Genomic DNA, 22,940 nt, shown 5'->3' with positions numbered 1-22,940 from the left:
CTACCGAGGTAACAACTGTCATCGCTGAGTACAATGAATTCAATGCGAAGTGAGGGTTGCTTGAAGCAAGTTGAGAAGTGCCTGAACCACATTATATTTCAAGTCCAGGGAAAAAAATGCACTTCTGGGTGTACGATATACGTCTTAACCGGCACTGCAAATACTGCGCCTCTGAAGGGAATTCGCAAAAAAGTATAAATTCTGACTAGCATGTGAGCGATTAACGCGTTTTGAAATGGAAGTTTGTAACAGGATTAACGTATGTATTTTAAGCGTCTAGAATGTCCGCACGGCTTATGTCTTAAGTTCCAGTGATAGTTTCTAGGACGCAAATATTTCTGCCTAGGAGACAGAATTAAACAGACCTGAGAATTCTGCCCTCGCGCTATTTTTTGACTTACACTACAAATGAATTAGCGCATCCCACACAAAACAACCATCAATGACCTAAAACGCCACTGAAAGCGCATTTTAAGCGTAACTTGAAGCTGTATGGAATTTCAAAGTTTGCTCATCAAGTCACGTCAAGAATGTTACATTATTTAACAGTACGATGTAGCTTGAAATCAACCAGTAAAACAACGTTACAATGAAAAATTGACCGAATAGTGCTTCAAATAACAGAAATTGATTAACACCGTCAGGTATCTGAAGGTAGCGCGGCTCAAAGCTCTCGATTCTTCTCACGATTGCCATCATTAATTGGAATCGTACCAAGGTGACCCATGGAATGATGGCGGTGAATGGACTTGCTGAAGAACGACGGGAGATGAGGTCTTCTCTAGTCATGATTGCTGCATCATTCTGCTTGCGCGACAGCCAATCTCTTTTCTTCAGCTTCTCCGCAAGTATTCCATCTCACATTGAAGAACTTGCTGTCAGCGGATGGCGCGAGTTCGGCTTTTTGCCCGGGGGTAAAGCGTTCACGAACACCCCACCTCCGCGAGATGCCAACCAGTGTAGAGCAAAGGAAGTTTTTGTTGAAAGTAACGCTTATTAGAGCGAAATCTCACTCTTATATAAAAGAAGACACTGCAAGGGACGAAGAAGCAAGCAGCACAGTGACATGCAGAAACAAGCGTAATCAAATCGAATGCCGCGGCGTTTGTTCTCGCTCCCAGAACAATCTAATGAGACTGCAGACACTGTCCATTACCCAAGATCAGTCTGAAATAGTGACCACAGGGCTATGAGGTTTTCCTATTAATTAAGCTTGGCGGTGTGGCGTAGGAAAGATGCAGAAAACACGTTTCGCTCCAACCCCACGTTGAGAAGGCTGGACGCGGTGAGGCTATGATAAGGAAACATAAGTAATTCTGAAAGCATGGTCACGGGAGTATTACGTTCGACGCAATGTCTAATTTATATATTTATGTGTATCAAGTCGTCCACATACCTACCTACATGATTAACAGTTCTATTCATTAAAAATAAAAAGACGTCCGGAAAATAGATTTATATTAAGAAATTCCGAACAGGAACGTAATGAAAAAAACCTACCGGGAGGCGGAGCTTACGGAAAATACTTGCCAATATTGAGCTATAAATATTGACGTATTTGTTTAAAATTTGAGGATATAAAATGATATCTATACAGTTTCTAACAAACTTATTCTACAGACTTTAAGCAAGTGCGGTTGATTGCCAGCACATAATGAAGATAAAAGCCCAACTTGAATTGAGAGCAAATATTAAAGCGATGGTTGAAGCAAACTTACCTATCACTTATGGCCCCAAAGGTCAACACTCCAAATGACATCGAGCCGAAAAAGGCTGAGTTGGCGACGTAAGATTTCCACGTATAACCACAAACCCAGTCCATCTGTAAAACGAAGAATAATGGAAATGACAGCAAAAATTTATTTACCGTTAAAGTTACCACTTGATGCGAAGAAACTGCAGATTTTGGATGCATATTTTTATGATAAAAACGAAATATGTTAGACTTATAACCCTTAAAGGGGTCCTGAAATACCTTCCGCCAATGCATGGATGTACATGTAACAAAATAAAGCAATGTATTAGCAATCTCCTCCCGCAAAAAGTCTGTTAAAGCGATGAGTATAGGCTGAGAAAATCGTAAATCAAAAACCGCGCATTATCGTCGCGCCGCGTTTCCTCCTCCTTTCAACTTATTTTTCACTGTTGACGGCGCGAAGGCTTCCCTCCCATGATGCTGCGCTCCTCAGCGGTGACGTACTTCGGCTATTGCGCTCCCAACACTGCCGTCTGCAACGGGCAAGCTTTGTTGACACCATGTATCCCGCACTCCGCTCAAGGCTGGAAAAGCGAACGAAAAATCTGGCCGCATGTGTGCGCCGGCCTGGTCTTGCTCTTTCGCGGTGTACGTTGCTGCAGTTGCTATCGGCGGCACGTGACTTTTTATCGGAGGTGAACTCGCAGCCGCAGGGGGAAGATCGTGCGCTCGCTCCCTTTGATGCACCGACACTGTTTATCCAAAAAGCGCCGTATCAGATGTGGCCCCGCTGGAGCCGGGTCTTATTTTGAGGCGGTGGTAATTCCTGCAGATGGCATGTGAAAAAGACATTTTAAACCGATACAGAACCCGTGCACAAAACGCTTCAATAATATGACCAGTTAAGCTTGGGCCGACGCGTGGTGAAGAGCGACAACTTTGGCAAAACATGCTCCGCCACGGCTCTGAGCTTTCTAGCGCTGGAGCGAGCGCCATTTCATTGACAATCTCAAACATGGGTGGCGTTGGCAACAAGGCACAAACCGCTCTAGAAATCAGTTACGGTTGCGTGATCCCGGTTCAGCGCGGGGCCACCCCTCGCGACATGTGGGCACTGCAGGCGTACCACTCACTTCTATTCGGAAGTGCGAGATGCGTTGGCATTACAGGAGGGGATGGTGTGTGTTGTGGGCGCCTTTCTTTCGCGGCGAAATGCGAGTTGTGCTTCTGCGGGTGGATAGTGCTTCCCATGGTCCGGATTATCTTTCTCGCGCGACGTACGACTCAACCTCGCATGAGGTATGTGCAGTGTGTGTGGCTAAAAGCCATCTCGGCTTGTGCGCCAGAGTTAAGTGACTTGCTGTTCGTCCCCGCAAACCGCGCGCGAGGTGAGTGCCGAATTTACGACGGGCAGGAGGAGGCACCCATCGTCTGTCAATTGCGGTTCAGACTTGCAACTCATGTTGTGACGTTGTGTTCGTTCGAAACGCATCTCTGGATTATTTTGAAGTTGAATAAAACGTACGCGTCAAACCCGGGCATTCGGCTCAGGGCGTTCGCTGAGATTGCACGAAAGAAGGGCCACGGGACTTCAACGCTTTCTTTATGGAAGGTACTCAGGTAAGAGAATATCCACGTCGTGTTATGGCCTTGCTGCATTCAGTACAAACGGTTAAGCGTTTGTTTACACTTGTTTCGTTTGTCGTAAAATGTCCAAGCGCACTGGCACTCCGCTGGCAGATCAGCCGGCGAGCCGACGCTGAGCAGACGACTCATCTCTTTGCCGGAAGTGCGTGGAAAGCCGCTCAATAGAAGGATGTCTAGCTTATGACGAACATCTGGGAATCGATGACGTAGACATGTGAAGATGGCGGCGTCCAAAAGAATGAAGGGAAGGGTGAGAAAAAAGCGACAAACTTTTCAACAAAAGTGTGAGCTTTCCGCTGCGCGTAAAAGATTAATACTTGGCACAGATAACGTTGACGACCAAATCTAACGATTGCGCTACTCCATTTAGTGTGCTCAAATGCCTTTCAGGGCCCCTATAATGGACCCTACTGACGAGGTTCGTTGGAGATACGAAGGTCAGAGCCTGGATGCAGGCGCTAGGGAAGCGTAATGCAATTGGAAACACATCGATTGGCTGTTAACCGAGAGAAACGTGTATTAAGCACACCGAAACAGGCATATTTACGTACACGTACATGCATGCATACACACATACATAAATACATGTACGTACGTACGCACGTACGTATGTATGTATGTATCTGAAAGAAGCTCACAATGAAAGAAGCTCACAATCATAGCAACAATGATGGAGTAAAGGTTGTTGGTGCTGCCAAGAAGAAATAAAACGACTGCAATCATGAACTTAAACCCCGGTGATGCTCGTGAAGGTTGCGCACAAATTCGCTACCTTCCCGTCTTACTCGTTAGTGGGAGCTTCCTTGAATTTTTGTAACTTGTTTTGTTTTAGGGATGCAGGCAACGTTCTGTCTCGGTTGTCGTGGTGGTCAGCCTGTTAACGAATTTGTCGCATCCCGTGGTCGGCGCTATTTCTCGGCCGCGTCTCCCTTATGGCTTCACTAGTGACGCTAAATGAACCATGAAAACAAAGCCCTGTCTTGCCTTATTTGAAAAAAACAGACTTTTGTTACTCGTTCAGCTTCATTACAGCTTAAAAGACGTTGTTTTCACAATATAAGAAACACGGACAAACTTTCTAATTTTCTGCTACACAACATCCGCAGTAACGTAACAAGGTAATCATTTAGACAGAATATTTAGTGCGTTAACTCCGTGTTGGCATCCAAGCGGTGCAATAAAACGAATCAAGGGGCACCAATAAATCAACAGTCTTGTCTCTTGGGGGAGGCTTTATGTAGTCTCTAGGGCGACATAACGGCTGGGTGGAAAAGCGAGTGGTATGGCTTTCTTAATATCTTGCCGAAGTTTGTAAACTGAACGGTTATGTTCTTCTACACTTATAAAAAACGGAATATTTTGAATAACAAAAAAATTTCTTTTGGGTTTTATGGTGAATTTCAACTACAAAACTTTTTTTTTTAACTGGCTAATAATTCACCTCTGAACCCGATCGCCAACTGTCTCGGGGCATTATTTATTCGAACCGGAAATCAATTGGAAATAAATGAATGTGGCCGAACACGAAACGTAACCGAATCGGTGCTTTTTTTCCGTTTTGGCACACTGATATAAGTATATAGACAGGGTGATCAAAGTTAGGTCGACAGGTTTTTTCATTATTAGGCGCCTATATTTACGTAAATACCACCTCTACAGTTGGGTTGTTCGCCCAGGGGGACACATAATTAGGAGGTAAATACTGCTGTAGGTGGCTTAATTAACTAAAATTGCCTAATTAACTTTTTAGTGGCTGCAGTAACCAGGCATATTTGTATTGAAAAGTTAGACGCAATCGTCTTCTACGCAGTTTCATTTGGCAGAATTCTTCTAGCGCAACAGTACTTCGAAATATCGAACTGCGAAGTTTAATTGCCGCTCGCATGATTACGCATGCTAGACAGAAGAGACCGGCGGAAAGCCCTTCCCTTTTGTTCTGCGTTTCGATAGCGGTTCCGAGTACTGCAGACTGCGATAAGGCCAGCCAAGACGGAATGGGTGCCAGTTATCACTTTTGCCTATGCCTCCACCCCGTCGTCATTCTAAACACCGCACACAGCAGGCACGTCACAAAAGGGAGGAGCTTTCTACCGGTGCAGGCTGTCTTGCATGCGTAATCATGCGAACGGTAATTACACTTTGCCGTGTGATATCTCAAAGTACCTACGCTCTGGAAGAATTCTGCAAAATGAAACGGCGGCGAAAGTAGATTGCGTCTAACGTTATAATACAAACATGCCTGGTTACTGTAGCCACTCAAAAGTTAATTAATCAATTTCAGTTATTTAAGCCATCTACATCCCTATTTGCCCCCTAATTCCGTATCCCTCTGGGCGCACAACCTCACTGTAGAGGTGGTCGTTAGCGCCTACCAAAAAAAAGCCTGTCCACTTAACTTTGATCACCCTGTATATATATATATATATATATATTGTAAGGAAGACCATCGCCAACACCATACTCGTTTAAACAATGTAGGAGCGTGGACAGCACTGGTCATTCGCAATACGTGGGTATGTGACACAGAAGCCACACATGGAAGAGGCACCAACTCGTGGATGTCCCATCGCCATCGCTGGGACGAAGAAGAAGTCTCGTCTCGTTGGCTCTCCGCCTCGACTTGCTGGTCAGCGCGACTTGGTGCTTCGGTGCTACCGCTGCTGCTGGTGCGGCTGAAGAATAAAGCCTGAAAACCCTCTTATAATATATATATATATATATATATATAAGCTAAACAGTTAGGCTATTGCAGGTTAAAAAGTAAAAAGGGGCGCAATAAAAACCCTAACAAGTTTACTTAGAAAACATAACTTCACATCGACGTTTCGGACGGGGACCGTCCTTTATCAAGCGTAATATTTTACAGAATAGAAGTGGTTTATATACAGTTCAAGCACTTGAAGTTCCGGGGCGGTGACTTACGTTTAAGATTGGAAGCGAGCAGGAAGAGAGAAAAGCGCATTGAAACATGAGAGAAAAAGCCAGGAATAAGGACGCACAAACTAGAAAAGCATAAATATGTGAGAGAGGGGGATGGAAAGGCAGCAAAGGGGACAGGCAAACTAAAATGACCCGCGAGGACACGACAAACAGAAGCTTAGGAGCGATGGGAGACACATAATTGCGTGGTCGACAGGGATGGCCGACAGGGGCGGCGAGTTGCACCTGCCCGCAGCCATCACCGGCGAACAATATGCAAGGGGTGTTGTACGTGCGCGCGCTTCCAAGACAGACGGAAACACCACTGCGAGTATGAATTAATAACCACACATCACACACCAAACCGCTGTCTCACCTCCCTGTCTCAAAACACGTTACTTGCCTTCGTCCCTCTTTTGACAAATTCACGGTGACCGTGCTAAAATCGAAGTTTAGAACACACCACAAAAGAGAGGTGTTTGAATCATTTCTAATCAACAAATTCAACACAGTTGTAGGTGGAATAAATGAACAAGAGGGCAAGTTTTCGTTTTTGTCCTCGTAACGCACACATCTGCTGCCTTTTTTACTGATACACACAACGTAAGAGTCGGTAGGTTGTGGTGATGTGAAAAATGTGCTCATTGTAATTATGTATAAACATTGTGTTATTTAGGAGTTGACCGTGTACGCGTGTGTATGTATAAGCACAGAATGGTGTAAGAATGTTTCAACACGTCATTCTTCTTGTTTCTATACAAGATTGTTTCTAAACGTCATTTCTACGGAGTTGTTTCTGTACGTCATTCTTCTTGAGACCATTGATAATGTTTTGTCTCGCCCAAGGTACCCGCGCATCAAAAGAAACTGTCTTGTCACTGTTTATTTTGCTTGCTTTATCGGCCACTCCGTTGATTTCGTTGTTTGGGTTAATCGGTCAAGCCATTGGCGATTTTCCTTCTTTCCATGGCCACTTGGTCGCTTGTGCGTGTTTATTGCCTGTGTGCGCGTGTGCGCGTCTATTGCCTTTGACCTTCGCCCTGTTTCTGTTTTGATTTGTGGCACCGGTATCCCTCTCTTTTTCTCCCTCGGTTGACTGACTACTTTGACTGTCTCTCCACTGAGACATCATCACTCTCACTCGACAGCTTAGCCCTCTTATCGCAGTCGCGACTGGGGGTGCCTTCTTTCTTCCCAGGTTTCTCGAACACGTGGACACATTACGGCTTCGGCGCCGACGCTGACTAGGGAGAGGTGGTGGAGGGAAGTGAATGGGGGATCATCTTCGGGAGCCGGCGAAACCACGCGCCCCTCGCTCGGGAGTCTTCAAAGCACGCCTACGTAGGACACCCCTCGCATATTGTTCGCCGGCGATGGCCGCGGGCAGGTACAACTCGCCGCCCCTGTCGGCCATCCCTGTCGACCGCGCAATTATGTGTGTCCCTTCGCTCTTAAGCTTCTGTTGGTCGTGTCTTCTCGGTTCTTTTTAGTTTGCCTGTCCCCACCGCTGTCTTTCCATCCCCGTCTCTCACATATTTATGCATTTGTAGTTTGTGCTTCCTTATTGCTGGCTTTTTCTCTCATGTTTCAATGCGCTTTTCTTTCTTCCTCCTCGCTTCCAATCTTAAACGTATGTCACCGCCCCGGTACCTCAAGTCCTTGAACTGTATATAAACCACTTCCATTCTGTAAAATATTACTCTTGATAAAGGACGGCCCCGCCCGAAACGTCGATGTAACGTTATGTTTTCGAAGTAAACTTGGTATGTTTTTAAGTGCGAATGCACTTTATAAGCGACCCCAAACCATCCACCGCCGGCGGCGGCGGCGGCGTCGGCAGCGGCGGCGTCCGCAGTGCTCCTCTATATTTAAAAAAGAAACAGCATCCGGCGCCAGGTTTCGATCCGAGGACTTTGCGGCCGCAGCGCGACGCGCTACCGACTAAGCCACGGACGCCACGCTGATATCAGTGTGAGTAACGCGCCTTATATCTTTAACGCATTCAAACTACGTCGTCAGCGGCGTGCGTTGGCGACTCAGCGGCGTTGTAGCGGCTTGATAACTGCGTGGTGTACACGTGATACTACAAACCCGATGGAAGAGATGGAAGAGAAGGCGGCGAGGCGGTGGGCTGCGGGGGCCGAGCGCAAGCGCCGCAAGCGGGCCGACAACCGTGCATTCGCACTTTCACATTCTCCCCCTCAGGGAAATGCGGGGGAATTTTTTTTATTGCGCCCCTTTTTACTATCTATCTATCTATATATATATATATATATATATATATATATATATATATATATATATATATATATATATATATATATATATATATATATATATATATATAGGGAGTAGTAGAACTTTGAAGATGGTAGAGAACACAAGAGAAGAAAAACTTCGAACAAGGTAAAAGCACGATTGTGGCCTACGTTTCAGCAAAGAGAACTTGCTTTCCTCAGGCCCTGAGGCAAGCAAGTTCTCTTTGCTGAAACGTAGGCCACAATCGTGCTTTTACCTTGTTCGAAGTTTTTCTCCTCTTAAATATATATATATATATATATATATATATATATATATATATATATATATATATATGGTTAGGAAATGAGGGGCTCGTTAGGAAATACAGAAAGTAATGCGGGCAGTCTACAACGCCATAGAAGGCATAGGGGAATGGTTGGACTATATTTTTTTTTTACCGTTAGTGAAATTATATTTTTTTATCATATTAATTGAAGCGAGAAAGAAAGACAGAAAGAAAGAAAGAAAAACACGCGCCCAGAGTGGGGACCAAACCCACGCCTTTCGATTAGATCTCGAATGCCTTACCAATCCGAATTACCAATGCCTTACCAATCCGCCATAATGGGCTGTAGCGCCGTTATCCGCTCACTGCTACCACCCGACGCATTTCAAATTTCCCGCCTCCCGCCTTCGCAGTGCTATCGCGCGCCCTGCCTGAAACTGCGCCAGCATGAGTTCTGTTCTTTTTGTGCTTGTTTCCCCTCCCTCATCGCCGCCCGACGTTCACGAATGGCTGCGGCTTCTCGCTGGCGAAGTTGGGCGTCGGCGGCTCGCTTGCGGCGCTTGCGCTCAGCATCCGCAGCACGCCGCCGCGCCGCCTTCTCTTCCAGCGTAGACATTGTCGATGAAGACGATGGTTAAACGAAACGTGCCGTGAACCCCCTGCCGCGACTATGACGCAACGTGGAGCGGCTATGACGCAACACAATCCAACACAATCCACTTTAGTCCAATACAATCAAAATCCAAACAAATCCAATCCAAGCCAAGCCAAGCCAAGCCGATCCAAGCCAATTCAATTGAATCCAATCCAATGCCAGACCGACGGGGAGCGATGCGGACTACGACTACGGATGTCAAGATGGGTGACATCGTGAGTTACTGAAACGCTCTGCATTTAAAAACCTCGAAAAGCAAAGGGGAGGATGTGGTAGTATGTGGAGGATGGTAGGTCAAACAGATAAAGATAAAGTAGTCCGAGTGGCATTGGCTACAACCCCCAAACACAGGAAACAAAAAAATACCTAAACATAAATACCCTACAAAGTGGAGGGGAAAATCGCCCCGCCGGTAGCGTAGTGGTTATCGTACCAGACCGGTATTCTGAAGGTCGTGAGTTCGGATCCCACTTGGCGGGCATTTTTTCTCCACTTTCTTTCTTTCTTTCCAAATTCTCTATCTGTTTCAATGACCTACCACATCCTCCCCTTTGCTTTCCGAGGTTTTCTTGACTTCCAACTTTTATTTCTGTGGTATTTTCAACGAGCCCCTCATGTCCCATTCGGATTCGCTCGCTATATATATATATATATATATATATATATATATATATATATATATATATATATATATATATATATATATATATATATATATATATATATATATTGTTACGTGACGCTTCAAATACACGCAAACGACGAAGATGACGAGAGACACTGGACGGTGCTCGGTTTGAGAAAAAAGAGGAGAAGGTTGATCGGCCAGCTTGCGAACTGTTCGTTTCTGCGCTGCTGCATGCAACCATGGCAGATTGTGTGACCATCGCAAATACGCCTAATTTTTATCCTAACATTGTGGTGGAGGTTGCGGAGTTGGTATCACCACCTCATCCCGTACCGCTCGCTCGGGCGTACTCCACCCACCACGGAGCTTCGGAGTGGACGCTCCGTTCCTCGCGTAACAATGCCTGGTGGTGGAGCGACCGCGTCGACAACCCCCCTCGTCATCGTGTCTCCTTCCCGAGAGCCTGGAGTATTCACCGGGGCGGACGACACTGATGTGGACGACTGGCTCAGCCTCTTCGAGCGTGTTAGCGCTCACAACAGGTGGGATCCCACCATCATGCTCGCGAATGTCATCTTTTATCTGAAAGAGGAGAGTCCTGCGCGCAAGTGGTTTGAGACGAACGAGACCGAGTTGACCAGCTGGGAAGTCTTCAAAACGAAGCTGCGAGAAGTGTTCGGAAAGCCTCTTGGTCGCCAGGTTGCTGCCCGCAAGGAGCTGGCATCGCGTGCCCAGACATCGACTGAATCATACGTCGCATACATCCAGGACGTTTTGGCCCTGTGCTCCAAGGCTGACAGCACAATGCCGGAGGCCGACAAGGTGGGACACATACTGAAGGGCATTGCGGACGATGCATTCCACCTTCTTATATGCAAAGACTGTGCCACTGTAGATTCCATCATTAAGGATTGTCGGCGCTTCGAGGAGGCCAAAGGACGCCGAATAGCCCACAACTTCGCGCGACTTCCACACACAGCAGCGACCTCTTCGTGTGAAGATGCCAACCTGCAAGCCCGTCTTCGCTGCCTACAAGATCCCGTTCCACCGTCGTCGGATATAAACAAAATCGTGCGCCGAGAACTGGAGGCTATGACCCCTACTACTGCGGTGCCATATATGCCCGATCAGAACGACCTCCACACCGTTGCCGTTATCCAGGGCGTTGTGCGCGACCAAATAGCCAACATGGGCCTTCACCCTGTGTGCTCGCTTAGCTCTCCGGTCGGACAAGGGTTCAGGTCGCCCGTTTCCAACAACCAACGTCCTTCTCCACGCTACCCACGCCGTAACCCCGCTGAGTGGCGTACCCCGGACGATAAACCAATTTGTTACCATTGCTCCAGAGTTGGCCACATTGCCCGGTACTGTCGCAGCCGCCGGGTCTCATTCTTCCGCAACAGTTACTCCGACTATAGTCCTCGACCAACCTTTGGCTACTCCGATGACCGCCAGAACTGCTTCTCTTCCCGTCCTGAGCTGAACCCGACCAACTTTAACCGTCCCCCCACCAGATTCAACCGTTCGCCGTCGCCCCAACGCCGCCAGTCCCGCTCACCACAGCCTCGCCGCCCATCCCCGACGACTGACTACGCTCGACCTCCTTCGGAAAACTAGGTAATGCAGCTCCCGGAGGTGATGCTGCATTCCCGACCACGCCCGAAAATCCTCTCTTGTCCTCGGCTACCCGGACCAATTTACTGGACGTTGAAGTTGACGGTGTTCCTGTCAGTGTCCTGATCGATACAGGAGCGCATTTATCTGTAATGAGTGCTCATCTTCGCCGCCGTTTACGAAAAGTTATGACGCCACCAACATCACATCTTGTTAGAGTCGCTGATGGAGGGACACCTGTTGTTATGGGCATGGGCTCTGCTCGTGTGACTGTAGCTGGTCGTCAAACGACGGTTTTGTTCACGGTGCTTGTACGTTGCTCGCATGACCTCATCCTTGGCCTTGACTTTTTATCTGAGCACGCCGCCCTCATTGACTGCTCTACCAGTGTCCTTCGCCTCGAGATGCCGATTTTGCCAGAACCCAATGACGCGCCCGACGAGAGGCTTTCCTCCAAAAAGCAGATTCGCTTGGCACCGAGGGCAATAACTTATGTTCCCCTGTCGTGTAGATCCCCAGTTCTCGGCGGTGATTACGTAGTGTCACCAATTATTGATGTGCGGCTTGCGCACAGCGTGAGCCTACCTCATACCGTTGTTAGTGTTACCAACAATGAAGTCACGTTGTCCTTCCTGAATTTCAGCTTCTGTACACAGGTTCTTCCGCACGGTATGAGACTAGCCACGCTGGCGCTGGTTTGTGATTACGAAGTTTCCGCAGCAACCTTTGGCGAACCTCCAATCGATGCTGACACACCCAGCCCGACTCCTCCGCAGGAGAATGCCGAACTTTCGAAGATGATTGCAGCTGATCTAACGCCAACGCAAGTTCAAGAACTGCGTTGCGTATTGGAGTCATACAGCGACATCTTCGACTTCGGTGATCGTCCTTTGGGCCAGACATCCATCGTCCGTCATCGTATTAATACCAGCGACGCCAGCCCTGTGCACAAACAGCCGTATCGTGTGTCCCACGCTGAGTGGCTTGTTATCCAAAAAGAGGTGGACAAAATGCTTGATAGAGACATCATTGAGCCGTCCTCAAGTCCTTGGGCGTCACCAGTCGTCCTGGTTAAAAAGAAAGATGAAACCTGGCGATTCTGCGTGGACTACCGGCACCTTAACAAAATCACAAAAAAGGACGTCTATCCCCTTCCAAGAATCGACGATGCGCTCGATTGCCTTCATGGTGCCGCGTACTTTTCTTCCGTTGATCTCCGCTCCGGCTACTGGCAGGTCACTGTCGATGCAAGGACCGTAAAAAGATGGCTTTTATCACACCGGACGGACTCTACCAATTCAAAGTAATGCCATTCGGACTTTGTAATGCCCCAGCAACGTTCGAGCGAATGATGGACTCTCTCCTCCACGCCTTTAAATGGTCGACTTGCCTTTGCTATCTTGATGACGTTATCGTCTTTTCTCCAACATTTGCGACCCACCTCCAGCGACTGTCAGACGGCCGTTTTTCGCCGAGCCGCACTTCAACTTAACTCTTCCAAATGCAAGTTTGGACGACGGAAAATCACCATCCTCGGCCATCTGGTCGATGCTAAAGGAGTGCAACCTGACCCCGACAAGATTGAAGCTGTGCGAAAATTTCCCGTTCCACGCTCAGCAACAGATGTGCGCAGTTTTGTCGGTTTGTGCTCCTATTTCCGCCGCTTCGTCCGAAATTTCGCCGAAATCGCCAAACCCCTTACCGAACTTCTCAAGAACGATACTCCATTTGCTTGGGGCCCTGAGCAAGGCGCAGCCTTTTCTCGCCTTGTTGACACTCTGACCAGCTCACCAATCTTGGGCCACTTCGACCCTTCTGCTCCCACGCAGGTGCGCACTGACGCCAGTGGCCATGGCATAGGTGCTGTGCTCGCCGAAGTCCAGTGTGGACACGAGCGGGTGATTGCGTTCACGAGCCGGCTCTTGTCCCCCGCAGAACGCAACTATTCCATCACGGAACGCGAGTGCCTTGCGCTGGTGTGGGCTGTCGGCAAATTTCGACCGTACTTATATGGCCGCGATTTCACCGTAGTCACAGACCCCCATGCGCTCTGCTGGCTATCGTCTTTAAAAGACCCCACCGGGTGGCTTGGTCTTTGGGCACTACGACTACAAGAGTACACCTTCAACGTCGTTCACAAGTCTGGATATTTGCACAAAGACGCAGACTGTCTATCCCGTTACCCCGTCGGTACGCCGGACACCGCTGACACCGCTGACGATGCCCACCTCTTGGCAATATCCGATTTCCTCCAGATGGGCGAAGAGCAACGCCGTTACTCTTCATTGCGCGCAATAATCGAACGCCTCCAATGTGAACCATCTGGCCCATCACTACGAGCTTTCCTCCTCCGTGAGGGAGTCCTCTACCGTCGTAACTACCGCTCGGATGGGCCTGACGTCCTCCTTGTGGTACCTGAACACTTACGCCTAGATGCCCTCCAACAGCTTCACGACGTCCCCTTGGCTGGCCATCTCGGTGTTGCGCGAACTTATGCCCGCGCCCGCCACCGATTCTTCTGGCCTGGTCTTTATAAGACGGTCAAGCAATACGTCAATGCTTGCGATTTGTGCCAGCGCCGCAAGAAATTGTCAGTGCTCCCTGCAGGTCCCCTTCAGCCCGCGGATATTCCGACCGAACCATTTTTTCGCGTCGGCTTGGACCTCCTTGGCCCTTTTACTTCATCTCTGTCCGGCAATAGGTGCATTGCGGTTGCTACTGACTACGCGACCCGCTATGCTATCACCCGTGCCCTATCAACAAGCTGTGCCACTGATGTCGCAGACTTCCTCCTAGAAAACGTCATTTTGCAGCACGGCGCTCCGCGGGAACTCCTCACAGACCGTGGTCGTTCCTTTCTTTCCAAAGTCGTCGCCGACCTGCTTCGCTCGTGCTCCACCCGACACAAGTTGACCACGGCATACCATCCCCAGACAAATGGTCTGACCGAACGCTTTAATCGACCACTCACCGAAATGCTGGCCATGTATGTCTCGTCTGACCCCAAAGACTGGGATGCCGTGCTTCCATACGTAACATTCGCTTATAACTCTTCATGCCATAATACCACCGGCTACTCCCCGTTTTATCTGTTGTACGGTCGATAACCAGCTTTGCCAATGGACACTTTACTGCCTGCTCCCGCTTCTTCACCGACAGCCTACGCCCACGACGCCATTACGCGGGCTGCGCTGGCACGTAACGTCGCTCGCGCGTGGTTGTGTGATTCCAGGTGGCCCAAAAGTCCCGTTATGACGATAAGCACCGCACTGTGCCTTTTCCACCTGGCTCTCTGGTGCTCCTGTGGACGCCTCTTCGCCGTGTTGGCCTTTCCGCAAAGTTGATGCCCCGTTACACAGGACCTTATCAGGTGCTGCGGCAGGTGACGGATGTCACGTACGAAGTTTCTCCTTTACTGCCCTCCACATCCCAAGCGTCTCCTTCATCTGACATCGTTCACGTATCTCGCCTCAAGGCCTACCGGACGCCTGCGGATAGCGACTCCTAGCCAACACCGGGACGGTGCTTTCGCCGCCGGGAGGTCATGTTACGTGACGCTCCAAATACACGCAAACGACGAAGACGACGAGAGACACTGGACGGTGCTCGGTTTGAGAAAGAAGAGGAGAAGGTTGATCGGCCAGCTTGCGAACTGTTCGTTTCTGCGCTGCTACATGCAACCATCGCAGATTGTGTGAACATCGCAAATACGCCTCATTATTACCCTAACAATATATATATATATATATATATATATATATATATATATATATATATATATATATATATATATATATATATATATATATATATATATATATATATATATATATGAGGAAAGCAAGTTCCCTTTGCTGAAACGTAGGCCACAATCGTGCTTCTACTTTGTTCGAACTTTTTCTTCTCTTATATATATATATATATATATATATATATATATATATATATATATAAGCCCTTTTTATACGCAATTGGAAGAAAGTTGTCTACTTTTCTTACAGAAACTTACAGAAAATATTTTTTCTGGCTTTATGACAGCCACTACTGGTTTGCACGAAACTTTTTCTATTGGGGAAGATACCTTCAAACCTACACCAATACAACAAGCAGTTTTAGAACGAAGAAATTCCCGTAAATTTACGTGATCGCATTTTAATTACTCTTGACAGCAGCTGTACAGTCATGAAAAAATGAAATTTGAAAAGTAAAATCTAAAACAATATTATAGTGGAGATAAAGTATTCGCTCCCTGGTGGTATATTTGGGAGGCCGCATTTTCAATCTTCGTTAATGTAATAAACCCAAGCAGCAATTTCACTTGCTCCGAAAAAAACTGCACGATTTGTGTGTCTGCTTCACGTTTTCGTGTTCGCATTTCATTTGTACAGGACAGATGATACTTGTGCATGTGCGTGTGTACTAAACACGTGTGTACATGTCTCTGCTATATATGCACACACGCAACATAACAATATTGGAGGTTGTACTGCTTGTGTTACCACGTACGCACGGGATTGTAATTTTTTCACGGAATTGTAATTATATGCACCGATTTTATTGCAAAATTATACCGCAACAACAAGTCATTTCCTCAGGCTTTAGAAAAGCACAACAGAGAGAAGCGTTATACGGGCTTGACGCTTTCGATATTCTTTAATCAAGTTATTATGAATCTGTCTTCGTTTTATGGTTCAGGATGAAATAGGCTGCTTGAGATACCATGACCCGTTCCCCGCAAATCTCGTGGCATCTGGAGCATGTTTGTTTGCATTGAACTCCTTTCTTTTTTACTTAAAACGCGCAAGCTACCAAGTGTATTTTGGTCTCGGAACACAAACCTCGGACACAATGGTGGGGTAGATCTTGGAATGGTCATAGTGCCAGCCAAACTGACAGGGCACCACGGAGGGCAATTCTGCATCGCCGGTGAGGAGGCTAAGGTTGAAGCCAGGCTCGTGAAGTCCTTGTGACCAGTTGAAAGGAGGCAGTGCTGTCCAGTTGAATTCGTACATGTAGCATTTGCTCCATGCGCCATTGGGCTCTCTGGGAATCCCTATGTCGCGTGCCTGCTCACGCGTCAGATTGAAGAACTGTTCAAGTTCGAGCTGCCGGCACCAGTGAGGCGGCTCGAGCAGCGTGAAGATGTGCGTGAAGAGCGGGATTACTCGCATCGGGGCCACGAACACCACCAGGTAGATGATGAGGAGCCACTGGAACACGCCGAAGTCTCCCACGGTCTGCAGGGCCTCCTCGAACAGCATGCTTAGCGATACCTGCGGAAGTCCCGTATCGGGGGCGGGAAATGTAAAGCTGCCGTCTGCTTTTTGTGCTAATGGAACTTTGGCGAGTACCTCAGCAGACTCTGCCCGCAACACGATTAGTTCTGTACTTTGTATCAAAGAAATACTCGTCATTGGCGAAGTTAACGCCTGGCGGAGTTGGCAAATGGGAATGGTTGGTAGCTCTACAATCAATCCAGAATAATTAAACTGAGAAACCCGTGACGCGATGCGCCAGGTTGGAATACAGGGTACCGGATGGGGTATATAATAGAATGCGCCCCAACGTAGCTACCCCAGCGAACAGAAGACTAAATTAAATGCCATAAATATGAAACGATATCAATTAAGGCAAAATTATAAACGTGCGGGAAAGCATACCAAAATCTTAAGGGTTTATTCAATCTCCTCAACTTAACAATTTAAGAAAACCAAAGAACATTTATATATATGTATTGAGAGGACAAGGTTCACCGGAGAGACCGATGTTCGGGGCGACCGTTAAATCGAAGCCTCGAGGGAGGAACGCGCGAGTGCACACCATGATGATGAGTATTTAGAGAGATACGGACGAAGTGCTAGAGCACGTTCGCTAATGACGATGATAATGTACAGATGAAAAGGAAGTACTGATGCCAGTCCGAAGATCCTACACCAAGAGCAACTGGGCCAACCGTTCCCGGTAGATTGAACACGGATGCCCAAATTCGCTTCCCCCCCTTGCCCCTTGCCGAGGCGGCCGCCTGGCCGCGAGTCACTCTGGAGTCCGGAGTCTGAAGGGCTTGAGGCGAATTACATGGACTATTTCGACGCCAGGGCGACGATGGTCGATTACGGGGCCCATCGGTGCTATGAGGTAATTACCTGGAGAAGCCTCTTCAAGATGACGTAAGGGCCGAGGAAACGCTGAAGGAACCCCTCTCAAAGACCGGGCTTCCATTCGGGGGTTCAGAGGAGCACTTCATCACCAGGGTGAAAACGAACGGAATGATGTGTCGAGTTGTATCTTGTCTTTCTGACTTGCTGATGAGCTTAAGTGTGCAAGCGTGCTTGTTCTAGGCAATATGCAAGCCGTGAAATATACTGCTCATGAGTTGGTGCGTCGTAGGAAACAGGAGCGGAGAAGAAAGTTGACTCGAAGGTATAGGAAGGTGAGCGGCCAAAGACGGGAAAAACGTAGAGTCGCCAGTAGTACGCTGAAGTGCAGTGTTAAAAGCAAAGGTCACAACGGGGAACATGATGTCCCAGTTGCGGTGGTCGGAGCTGATGTAGATAGAGATCATATCAGAACGGGTTCGGTGGAAACGTTCGGTTAAGCCATTTGTCCAGGGATGGTAAGTGGAAGTTGTCTTGTGCACAATGTTGGAAGCACGCAGGAGCTCCTCAACAATGGTTTCCAGGAACGTTCACCCTCGGTCGCTCAGAATTATGCGCGGTGCATTATGGCGCAAAATAATGTGATGTAGGATAAATTCGGCAATTTCTGCGGCTCTCCCGAAGCGTACAGGTGCCGTTTCAGCATATCTTGTCAAGTGATCGACCGTCGTCACTATCCACCGATGACCGGACTGCGTGATGGGCAAAGGTCCATACGAGTCGATTCGGACAGACTGGAGAGGCCCGAAGAGACAAGGTAAGGGCTGAAGCAAACGGGCAGTAGGAGCCGTCGAATTTTTGCAACGCTGGCAAGATGCACACGCGGAGGCGTATTTTGCGACAGCTGTTGAGATTGCAGGCCAGAAGTATCGGCTGGGGACCCTGTCATAAGTATTCGCAAATCCAAGGTGCCCAGCCGTGGCATCATCGTGACAAGCTTCCAAAATAGATGTGCGAAGGGAACGGGGTACGACAGGGTCCCATTTGTGGGCGGTAGAGTAATGGTTGCGACGGTGAAGCTTGCCATGCCGGAGCTGGAACTTGCCGAGTTGATGGCGAGCATGACTGTTAGGAGGTGGTACGCGGCCGGTAAGGTAGTGAATGATAGGACCACAGTATTTGTCCGCTCTCTGCAACGAAAGAAGCTCTGGGGGGTCTTCCACTGCAGGAGACGTAACGGGTGCTACTGGGAGTGCGGTTTTCGTAACCTCAACAGCACGTAACATAATGGAGGACACTGGGCATCGAGACAGGGTGTCAGCATTGATATGTTAACGACCGTACTGGTGTGTGACGATGAAATCATACAGCTGGAGGCGGAGACTCCAGCGGCCTAGGCGTCCAGACAAGTTCTTGAGGGAAGAAAACCAGCAGAGAGCGTGCTGGTGAGTTACGATGGTGAAGTGGCCGCCATAAAGGTATGGGCGGAATTTTTGAACAGCCGACACCACTGCCAGACACTCTTGTTCCGTGATGGTGCAGCTTTGTTCAGAACGAGAACGTGTCAGTGAATGACTTGCATAGGCAACTTCTCTTTCCTGATTCTGGGCGTCCCGCTGGATAAGAACAGCGCCAAAGCCATGACCACTGGCATCCGTGTGGACTATTGTGGGGCTCTTTTCGTCGAAGTGGCGCAGAACGGGTCGAGACCTGAGAGCGTCCTTAAGAGCTTGAAAGGCTTTTTCCCATTCATTCGACCAGTCGAAGGGGGTACCAGACTTTAAAGGCATGTGTTGAGGAGAAGCAATGGCTGCGAAGTTACACACGAAGCGACGCAAGTAAGAGGCCAAGCGAGAAAGCTCCGTAGATCATTTAGGTGGAGCGGACGAGGGAAATCGATAACACACGCGATCTTGCCAGGATCAGGTTGTATCCCCTCTTTGGTGACCCCATGGCCCAATACCTCAATAGTCTTACTCGCAAAGCAGCATGTCTTTGCATTAGGCTCAAGCCAGCGTGGGCAAGGCACGCTAATACTTCTTCCAGATGCTTGAGGTGCTCGGAAACGTGGATGAGAAGATGACAATATCGTTAAGATAGCAGAAGCACGTTTTCCATTATAGGTCACGGAAAAGTGCATCCATCATCCCTGCATCCAGCATCCATCATCATTGCTCAGCCCGAACAGCATCACATTGAACTCGTAGAGGCGGTCAGGCGTTGCGAATGCCGTCTTCTCTTTGTCCAACTCACGCAGTGGAATTTGCCAGTAACCGGACCGTAGGTCCAGACTGGAGAAATACCCAGTGTCTCGAAGACAGTCCAGAGCATCGTCAATGTGAGGCATCGGGTACACATCTTTCCGAGTGATCTTATTTAGCACCCTGTAATCAACGCAGAAGCGCACTGAGCCATCCAACTATTTTTCTTTCTGATGGTGAGACACGGTATGGACGACTGCGAACGATGTCGGGACCATCAGTTTCAATGCAGTGCTCTGTGGTAGCAGTCTGCGGAAGAGAGGAGCACGAGTCGAAGGAAGCTTGGTATTAAAAAGCACGTCTAGAAGAGACTTTTTTGGGATGGAGTGAGATCGGCGCTGATGACGGTACCAAGAAGAGCTGTGCGGGAGGCTGAAACCGAATTGGGTGGACACTGGAGTTACGGCAGGTGAGAGAGCGACGGCTTTTTTGTCATTAACAGATCCAATCGCGCAACCCTTGGAGAGCAGAATCGGTTCTGGTGTCGCATTCTCAACAGTCATGAGTGCAGTCCCTTGCTTAAATCGGAAAGACCCGCGGCGATTGTAATACCACGTGATCGTAAACGAGTATAGGGCACAACAAAAACATCTCCTCCAGTAATGACTTTAGCAGAAATCGGCACTATGTGCTCGTAGCTAGAAGATATACCACAATCTGCAGTCAAAGTCACTGACACCGTTGAATTGGAAACAATGATGTCTTCTGCGTCCGAGATGTCGATGGCGGGTTGACGACCTGAAATGATAGCAGACGTCGAAGAGAGAAATTCCCAGCCCAATATCAGCTTGTGGGCACATTAAGAAATCACAGCACACAATATGTGGTAGCTCCGGCGATCATATCCCTAACTTTACAGTATCCAGAAGGTGTAAGTGCAGTCTCATTAGCACCGCGCAAAAATTGCCCTACATAAGGAGTCCTCACTTTTCGTAAGCGTGAACACAAATCAGCATGGATAATCGAAACGCTTTCTCCCGTATCAATCAAAACTTGTGCACGAATCCCCTCAACAGATACCGCAAACATATTTGCTGGATGAGCTGGGGGAATTTTAATTTTTCAAACTGGTGCAGTGTTCCCGCAAAAAACTGCAGGGCCTACTTTCCCGCCAGTTGGTTGGTATTATGAGAGACACGGGGAAGAGGAGACGACGTGCGGTGATACGGGGACGGATATTGGCGGCGCACTTCTCGGGAATCGTGATGAAAGATTGGTTGGCCAGGTGGAGACGACGAACAACGTATAGGGGGCGTATAGGACCGTGGACTGTAACCAGAACCAAGAGGGAAGTCATCTAGTTTGTTGACAATGTAGCTGCGCGTTTCTTCTCGCTGGCGTCGTCTACAGAAAGAATAGATGTGACCAGGCCTCCCACGATTGTAACATATTGGTCGGCGAGTGTGGAGGACCTGGCCGGGGTGTCGCCACGTCGGCTGGTAGGTCGCGGGTGGGAGACCGCACGGACAGCTGCCACAAACCGACGGTGAGACTGAGCAGTGACTGACGCCAACGGCAGGGGCGTTCGGCTTGCGGCTTCGGAATACGACGGGTTAGTCACCACTGTCGGCAGAGGTGACGCCGAAAAACAGGACAGAGACGCCAGCTTCCCTTGAACTATTCCACGAAGCCAAGGTGCACGAGCGCTGCAGCCAACACTGGCACTGCATAGTGATGGTTGGTTGCCAAGCTCTTCACGAATAAGGGCACGAATCATCGTGCGGAGCTCATCATTGGCGAGGTAGGCAGGTGCTAGCGTGTCACTCTAGGCGGATGGACTTCAGCTCGTTCAATCGTTGACCCGTCAGGACTACATCGGCTACTGTCGCTGGGTCCTCTACAGCAAGGGCTTAAAATGCAAACTGGCCGATCCTCTTCATAACGTGGCGCACCCGATATGCCCTTGGCATATCCCTGCTGATGCGACGGCCCAGCGCAAGAACGTCCTCTATATACTACGTATGCGTCTCCTGGGCATGTTGACGCGACCGTCCAGCTTTTTCTTCACGGCGCCAGAGCGAGCAGCGGATGAGCCAAATTTCTGACGTATCTGACCGGTAAAATCGGTCCAGTCAGCGATGTGGTGTTCGTTATTGAAGAACCACGTCACGGCTGCTTCGTCCAGGGACCACGAGACGTGAAGCTTCGTGCGGTCGTCCCACCTGTTAAAGGCAATGTCTCGTTTGCTCGTTTGTTGCTATCGAGCCACTCCAAAACGACTTCTCCACGAAGGCCAGCGAATGATGGCGGGTCCCGCTGGCGGGTCGTAATGATACACTGCGGCGGTATCGAAGTGGCCGCAAAGAAAAATTTCAGGCGTCTTTGAGAGCCCTTTTTCTCGTATACATTTCTGCCTCCCGTAGAAAACATGCCCTATTCATGTGATCTGTGCTGTAAGGACATGGGCCACGCGGCTTGGCATATATGGTAATGACACCATAAAAAAACGTCGACCGGCTTGGTTATGAGCAAGTCAAAATTTTGCATTCCTTGTGCGTTTCTCGTGTGGCTGTTCGGTCATTTATAGACTACACTGATAACTGTGTTAAAAATATTCAGCCGTCCCTGCATACGATTTATTTATTTATTTATTTATTTATTTATTTTTATAAATTTATTTAGTTATTTGTTTATTTATTTATTTATTTTAAAAAGGGCCTTGGCACAATACGACATATGAAGCTGACCTCGATTTGTACAACGCTCAACGCAAAGCTGTCCATTAGATATATACCTAAGCCCATGAACTGCCAGATGCACCAAACGTAAAAATTAAGCATTACAGGCAACAAAACTCTATATAAATTGCGAGAATGGCATACTAATTTGTTAGCAGTCTTACTGTGTCTCAGTTTCGCCAACTTCAGTTATTGTGGGCGCCTTTGCAGGACCGCCTTA

At 48.3% G+C, this 22,940-nt stretch overlaps 2 protein-coding genes across 2 annotated transcripts in view; one reads left to right on the top strand and one right to left on the bottom strand.

Annotated features, from left to right (window-relative positions):
- The window catches only part of LOC144179682 (beta-alanine transporter-like), a 71,642-nt gene that overhangs the window by 28,759 nt on the left and 19,943 nt on the right, over window positions 1-22,940 (bottom strand). Inside the window, exons 2-3 of the mRNA XM_077708128.1 lie at window positions 16,525-16,959; window positions 1,719-1,822 (exon numbers count right to left, since the gene is read on the bottom strand). Of these exons, the coding sequence (XP_077564254.1) occupies window positions 1,719-1,822; window positions 16,525-16,947 (527 nt within the window). The 5' untranslated portion in view covers window positions 16,948-16,959. The remainder of the gene's footprint in view (window positions 1-1,718; window positions 1,823-16,524; window positions 16,960-22,940) is intronic.
- Window positions 10,472-11,661, top strand: LOC144178922 (uncharacterized). Its single transcript, XM_077707068.1, has 2 exons — window positions 10,472-11,275; window positions 11,587-11,661. Exons 1-2 carry the CDS (start codon window positions 10,472-10,474, stop codon window positions 11,659-11,661), a joined length of 879 nt encoding a protein of 292 aa, XP_077563194.1.

This window comes from Haemaphysalis longicornis, unplaced genomic scaffold (genome assembly GCF_048455015.1).
Source record: "Haemaphysalis longicornis isolate Haplotype H1 unplaced genomic scaffold, Haemaphysalis longicornis Haplotype H1 scaffold_4, whole genome shotgun sequence".
Classification (NCBI taxonomy): Eukaryota; Metazoa; Arthropoda; class Arachnida; order Ixodida; family Ixodidae; genus Haemaphysalis; species Haemaphysalis longicornis.
The sequence above is the reverse complement of the archived record's forward strand: the minus strand, read 5'-3'. Positions and strand labels throughout refer to the sequence as shown.